Consider the following 7,500-nt stretch of genomic DNA (forward strand, 5'->3'; position numbering starts at 1 on the left):
AAAATCAGTATTTACCATGTGGAAATTATTTTTCTTACAATAAAAAAAAAATCAAGGAACACAAACAATATGCCTTTCATATAAAGCAATGTTAGATTACCATTAATAAAACATTAAGCATGAATGAAGAAATAAAGAAAGAAAGAAATAAAGAAAGAAAAAAAAAAAAAAAAAAAAAAAAGAAAAAAAAAGAGAGAATAGATAGATATTAGAGAGAGGGAGAGAGAGAGAGAGAGAGAGAGAGAGAGAGAGAGAGAGAGAGAGAGAGAGAGAGAGAGAGAGAGAGAGAGAGAGAGAGAGAGAGAGAGAGAGAAAAAAGACGACAAAGAAATCAATAGTGGTCCTTAATTTTTTTTTTTTTTTTTTTACTTTCCCTCCATACAAACTTCCTTTTCAATTCTGGAATTAATTCTTAATAGTTTTCTACAAATGCCCAAATTCAATCAACAGACGAGTCTAAAGTTGGATGTTTTGACTGTATTCTTCTATGTCTGAGGCTAGGAAGAAAGGAAGGAAGGAAGGAAGGAAGGAAGGAAGGAAGGAAGGAAGGAAGGAAGGAAGGAAGGAAGGAAGGAAGGAAGGAAGGAAGGAAGGAAGGAAAGAAGGAAGAAGAAAAAAAAAAGTTCCGCAAACAAGTTACCCTCTCTTCCTCGATATAGTCCTGTGCTTGATTCAAGTAATATCAAGTTCTACATGAAAATAATACTGGTAAATTATACCATTTCAATATGAGATCATGGTTTTAGTGCATACATTGAAAAAAATAAAGGGAAATTAAGTATAATAATAATAATAATGTCCTTGGAAATTCTCCAGCTGTTTAGCCAACACCTTTACATATAAATTGTCATATGAACAAACATTAGATTCATAACAGATTAATGACAATAATAGTAATAGTAGTAGCAGTTACAGTAGTACTAGTTGTAAAAATAATAAGAAAAAAATAAAAATAAAAATAAAAATAATAATTACAATAATAATAACACATAAAAAATACTCATACTAATAGTAGTTATAATAACAATACTGATAACAATGCTACTACTAATAACACTAGCAACAACAATACCATAACAATAATTTTTTTTTTTCCTATTTGGAGGGTTCAATTGCAATATAATTTAGTGCTGTGCTTTAACTTGTGCTTATATAGAGATAACCTGAAATCTTTAAGACAAGGTCCCACCTATAACAATGATCATTGTTCACTATAAAATTAACTTCCCAATCAACATATTCACATAAATATAGTCTTCATCCACACTCAATAATGAATACTTAGGCTGAAAACACTCCAGTTTTCAGTTTTTATTCACTGTCATTCATATGTAAGACCCAATACAAGAAAGTATGGATGGCCTTCTGTGTATTTTACACTTACAGATAGGGAGAGGGAGGGAGAGGGAGGGAGAGGGAGGAGAGGGAAAGACACACTTTAAGAGGGGGGAGAGGAGGGAGAGGGAGAGAGACTGATTGAGAGGGGAAGGAGGAGAAGAGGGGGAGACAGGAGGCAGAGGGGGAGAGAGGGGAGAGGGAGGGATACAGATTGAGAAGGGGGAGGGGGGAAAGGAGGGAGAGGGAAGGATACAGATTGAGAGGGGGGAAGGAAGGGAAGGGGGAGAGGAGGGAGAGGGGGAGGAGGGGGAATAGGGAGAGGGGGGGAGAGTAGGGAGAGGGAGGGAGAGTTGGGAGAAGGAGAGGAGGGAGAGGGGGAGAGGAAGGAGACGGATTGAGAAGGGGAAGGGGGAGGAGGGAGGGAAGGGGGAGGGGGATGGAGGGAGGGAGGATGAGAGAGAGACAAATACCCTGAGGTCTTCTTCATCTATACATATACTGTCGAGCTTCATTTGCATAACAACTGTTGCTTCATATCATTCCCATGAGTCAACTCTTTAATGGTAATGGTAATGGTAATGGTGGTGATGATAGTGATGATAATAGTGATGATAATGGTGATGATGATGATGATGATGATGATGATGATGATGGTGATGATGATGGTGACAATGATGTGAAGATAACATTAATAATGATAATAATTATAATGATGATGATGATGATGATAATGATAATAATAACAAAGTAAAGGCAATGATAATAAAAGATCAAGATGTAATAAGAAAAAAACAATAAAATTATATTCAATAACAGTTCTAAGATCAAAATAATGATAATAATGATAATAATGACAATAATGATAATGATAATAATAATAATAATAATAATAATAATAATAATAATAACATACAAAATTATAATTTCATAGACTAATTATAGTAATTCAAATAATTCTATTTGAAGTAGTAATAATAGTAATAACAATACCAATAGTAAAATGACTGCTACTACAAACTGAGAACTACTACTGCCTTTATTACCAACAATTATAAATATATGAATGATATGACCAATGAAAAATAATAAGCCAGGTACTGCTGGCGTTTCAACATACCTACATTTTCATTTACACAGATTGGGTAGCTGCCTGTTTGAAATCCACTTACTCGTTACCATACACCTGTTGCCATAATTTTAATCATGGAAGGAGTGGTTATATTGATGCACAAAGTTTAATTTCTTTTCCTATGGGAAAAAAAAAAAAAATAATAATAATAGTGGGCAAAATATAACTACTAGATTCTAATGGTAATTATTCATACCTAGGTATTTATTGTCCAAAAGCAGAAAAATCTTTCTCTCGTTACTTTCTCCATTGATTTGTTAACTAATCACTAAAAATAGACAAAGAAAATGAAGATATTCTTGTCACCATAAACAAGATGTAGCTCTATCACACTGAAAATATAATCATCATCTCCCATTACTATTATTTACAGGCACTGATGTTTACTAGCACTGTAGAATCACAGTACACTAAGAATTAGGCTGGTCTATCATCACTATAACCACATGAAATTAGTGCAGGTGATGGTGCTTGTGGTGGTGTTTGAGGTTAGTGTTGTGTTCTTCGAGGCTAGACTGGTCGAGGTGGCTGTGGAGGTGGTGCTGCTGTGCGTGGCCAGACTCGCTGGGATGACCACATTCGTCGAGGTCTTGGGGAATGTTTAGATTTGTGCTGTGCTGCGAAAGGAGGTCTTCTTGTGGCTGGTGATTGTGATGCTGAGTTGATATGGATAGTGAGGATGGCTTGTAGAACTGCTGCTGCTGCTGCACTTCGTGACTGAACTGTAAATGGTGATGGTGGTGATGTACGTGATTCTGGCGCTGAATGTGAGTGTCCTGTTCCACCTGCTGGTGCATCTGGCTGTGATGAAGATGAGACTGTTGTCTGGTTGATGGCTGGAGCTCATGCTGTGATGGCTGTTGTAGCTGACTTTGCTGTCTCTGTATCTGTTGTATATGGCCATGCTGCTGAGACTGATGCTGCTGCTGCTGCATGTGTCCCTGCTGCCTTGCGTGCTGTTGGAGATGATCTAGCTGCTGCGACTGCTGATGGAGATGAGAGTGTGAAGTTTGCTGTATGTGTTCTGGGTGGGAGAGCTGCTGTACAGATGTTTGAGGAAATGATTGCTGCAACTGGTGTGTGTGATGCTGTGGGGTCTGTTGGAAGAGAGAATCCTGAGTAGTGATGACATTGGGGGATGGATATCGATGTACTGCATGAGATGGAGGATGAGACAGGACAGGTGGAGGTGAGGAACCTCGTACAGGTGGCTGCTGGCAGTTGAGGCTGTCCCCTGAGTCTGCACCCGTTACAGCCAACACAGCCGTCAGCAATTTCATGGCATCCACTTCTTTGGAGTCGTTTTGAAGAGGAGGTGTGCTCATGTTATCTGCTTCTGGAGATTCTGGCTGTGGGGAGGAACTTCTGCAGGGACAGAACTCCTTGTGGGCCTTCAGCTGCCTTCTCCTAAAGAACGTTTGATCACAGTCCTCACACACATACTTGTCTCTAATGTGCACAGTGCTATCGTCAACATCCTGTTCGAGGGTAATTTTACTCACACTTCTCTGTGTTGGGTGATTTGCTCTCTTGTGCTTTACAAGGCTCCTCTGGCTGGAAAAGCCTTGGTGGCACACTGGACAACTGTATGCAATGTCCTCAGCATTCGGATTTTCAAGGAAATGAATTTCAAGGTGATGATCGAGACCTGCCTTATCATGAAAGCTTTTATCACATGTTTTACACTCAAACACATTATTCTTGTTGTCCTTGGCTTCACGAGATGCAATATGGATCCTGATGTGCTTTGTCAGCGTTCCTCTCTGGTTGAAGGTTGCACCGCACTCCCCACACACATATACACCATCACCCTTGTCACCCTTGTGAATACGCACATGTGACCTTAATGTCTCTTTCCTCTTGAAAGTAGCATTACAAACATCACACTGAATGACGGAATCTTTTCTGTTGTGGACTCGTTTCTTGTGCTGCGTCAGGTATTTTGGATTAGTGAACGTGGAAGGACACTTATTACACCTGTAGGGACGATCACCTCCGTTGTGCAGCATCTTGTGAGTCTCCAGTTTTTTGGCCTGTTTGAACCCTGCCCCACATTCATTGCACATATGCTGGGACTTGATCTTGTGAAGGGCGATGTGCTTCCTAAGATTCTCTTTCTCCCTGAACTTAAATCCACACTGGTCACACACCCATGGCTTCTGGTCGGAGTGGATGCGCTTGTGTCTCCGCAGAGCCGCCCGCTGTGTGAAGGACGAATCGCATATCTCGCACACGAAGGGCTTTTCCCCCGTGTGTCTCCTCCTGTGGGTCTTCAAGGTGGAGAGGAGGCGGAAGGTTTCCCCGCAGTCGTTACACATGTAAGGCTTTTCTCCCGTGTGCTTTCTCTTGTGTGTGGCCAACATTCCTGCTCCACTAAATGCCACGTCGCACTGGTCACACTTGAAGGGTTTCTCTCCACTGTGCATGCGCTTGTGAACTTTCAGACTGCCAGACTCAGTGAAACAAGTTTTGCATTCATCGCAAGAATATGGCTTTTCTCCAGTGTGTACCTGAAAACATATCAATTCATAAGTAATAATAATATGACATATGGGCTATAAATGTTTTTGGAAAAGAGTGTGACTGATTGCATGGCCTGCTTTGACAATAAGTAATGCAACTCTCAAAATGCCATACCTTTTTGTGTCGTATCAACATGGCTTTTGCAGTAAAGGCTGCAGTGCACTCATTACACTTGTAAGGTCTTTCTCCGGAGTGACTCATTTCATGAATCTAGAAGGCAAAAAATAAAAGATAATATCTATATACTGTATGAACTTTTCACAAATAAATTCAAGTTATATTGAGCAGATAACTTGTATTAAACTACAAGCTATAGCTCACAAATTCAAGTAATAATAATAGTAATAATCAAATATTACAAAAAAACAAAAACAAAAAATTGTTGATAAGTGTATTGACAAAACCATATCCCAACACTGTATTAGTAAATTACATACATCTTAAATATCAACAATGCACCACCCAAATCTTCCAAATGAGAGAGCAACTAAAGAGTAGTGAATAAGAAAGCATTACCTTCAACCGCTCAGCTCTTGAAAATATTTCTCCACAATGTTTACACGTGTATTGCTGCTCGGGGGATTCCTGCCTCTGCGTTTTCCTGAGGTCTTGCGACTCAGAGGGAAAAATCAGCCCTTCTTCTTTTGTGTTTGCTATATTCAGCTCTTCCATGTGAATCTGGAGACATAAGTTGATTACATGTAAACAAAATAATGAATAATACAACAGAAATAAGACTATGTCCTGGAAATTAAACTTGACCAGTATAATTGCAACAAAAAATATGGAAAAAAAAAACCTTGCCTTCATCATGTGATGCTTGAGGTGCGGCAACCTTGTGAATAGCATTCCACAGTGGCTACACTCGTGCCTTGGCTCAAAATCAGCTGGGACGTCCTGGGTGTTGCTGCTGTCCCCTTCCACGCCCACCAGGTCAAGGGTGCCTTCCAGCGCATGATGAGATGTAAGGGCATGTGCTGCAATGTCCAGGCTCGTGAGCGAGGGCTGCAGAGGGGGAAGCTGATGGGCGGAGGGAGGAGCGGCAACTGTTGTGAGGTGGGATGAGGTGGCGTTGATGAGGGAAGGTTGCAGGGATGGCAGTTGGTGTGCCACTGGAGGGGGTGTCATTGGGGATAAGTCTAGAGCTGACGAGGTGAGTGTGGACGGAGCAGGTAGGGGCCGTTGCATCTGCAGAGGGAGAGTGTTGCAGAACAATGAATATGATAACACATCCCTAATCTTAAGAGATAGCAAAATATGATGTTTTTTTTCTATTAAAATCAAAACATTTTTTCATACTACAGTGATTCAAAAGAAACACTGAAGTGCAATGAGAGGGAAACATTTCAACTCACAGGTGATCCTGATAACGATGGAGTGGAGGCTGGGGGCTGAGCAACTGATATAGAAGGAAGAGCTGAAAATGCATCGGGGGAAAGATGCGATGGAACAGCATACTGGAGGGAGCCAATGACTGTTTCATTAGTTGTACCTGACGTCACAATGAGTGTTCCACTGGCAGTTGACCCCACAGACACCCGATCCTCTCCTGGGGTGCTGGTGCGACTCCACGACCACTCTGGCGCATCGGCAACTTTGTCAGGGAGAAAACAGTGGCAAATTGAAAAATTCTGAACTTTCTAAAATAACATTACGTTTAGCATGTGTCATAACTACCGCAAAGTATACCTAGTTACATTAGTACCTTCTGGCACTCGACTTACACGTGCATATGTACTCAGTATCAGCAGCTTGTTGAGGCTCTGGCGCAAGGCTATAACTGCGGTAACACCCAGCTGGGACAGGGGACGGACTGTACCGCTCGAATGTTTCTGCCTCTCGGGTGATTTCCTGCAGAAGCTGACCCTTGGCTCTGACGTCCTCTGCCGCCTCCATGGATGACATGATGGCACTGGGGATGGATGACAGGGAGCCGCTGCTGGTGCATAGCCGCGACACCGTCTCTGGGTCGCTTTTGATTTGTATGAGGTCATTGTGCATAGCTTCCAGAAGGTTGTGTCTGGAGACAGGATCCTGGTTCTGAAATGGAAGTAGTGCAATTAGGTAATCTTTTTTTCTTTTTTAACAAAAATATTATAGGCACTTCTTCCAGGGAAAATTCTTAACCACTCTGGTTAGCCAAACCACTTCTGCCCCATTCTCACTCTCACTCTGTCAGAAAAGTTTCTCTCTCTCTCTCTCTCTCTCTCTCTCTCTCTCTCTCTCTCTCTCTCTCTCTCTCTCTCTCTCTCTCTCTCTCTCTCTCTCTCTCTCTCTCTCTCACAATCTCAATCTCATTTTTTCACTCACACACACACACACACACACACACACACACACACACACACACACACACACACACACACACACACACACACACACACACACACACACACACACACACACACACACACACACACACACACACACACACACACACACACACAAAACAACAAAATAATACAAACTTGAGCAGCATGTCTCCACGGCGAGGATCGAGGCACATTGTA

The 7,500-nt window shown here is 41.5% G+C and overlaps 1 protein-coding gene across 1 annotated transcript in view; it reads right to left on the reverse strand.

Annotated features, from left to right (window-relative positions):
* Positions 1 to 729: 729 nt before the first annotated feature.
* LOC122247209 (uncharacterized) overlaps positions 730 to 7,500 on the reverse strand; it is a 10,804-nt gene continuing 4,033 nt past the window's right edge. Inside the window, exons 2-8 of the mRNA XM_043006260.2 lie at positions 7,459 to 7,500; positions 6,715 to 7,030; positions 6,346 to 6,584; positions 5,795 to 6,178; positions 5,507 to 5,668; positions 5,105 to 5,200; positions 730 to 4,977 (exon numbers count right to left, since the gene is read on the reverse strand). The exon at positions 7,459 to 7,500 is cut by the window's right edge and continues 113 nt beyond it. Coding sequence (XP_042862194.2) covers positions 2,920 to 4,977; positions 5,105 to 5,200; positions 5,507 to 5,668; positions 5,795 to 6,178; positions 6,346 to 6,584; positions 6,715 to 7,030; positions 7,459 to 7,500 — 3,297 coding nt within the window. The 3' untranslated portion in view covers positions 730 to 2,919. The remainder of the gene's footprint in view (positions 4,978 to 5,104; positions 5,201 to 5,506; positions 5,669 to 5,794; positions 6,179 to 6,345; positions 6,585 to 6,714; positions 7,031 to 7,458) is intronic.

Source organism: Penaeus japonicus, unplaced genomic scaffold (genome assembly GCF_977035675.1).
Source record: "Penaeus japonicus unplaced genomic scaffold, GWHDUDI00000001_assembly GWHDUDI00000002, whole genome shotgun sequence".
NCBI lineage: Eukaryota > Metazoa > Arthropoda > Malacostraca > Decapoda > Penaeidae > Penaeus > Penaeus japonicus.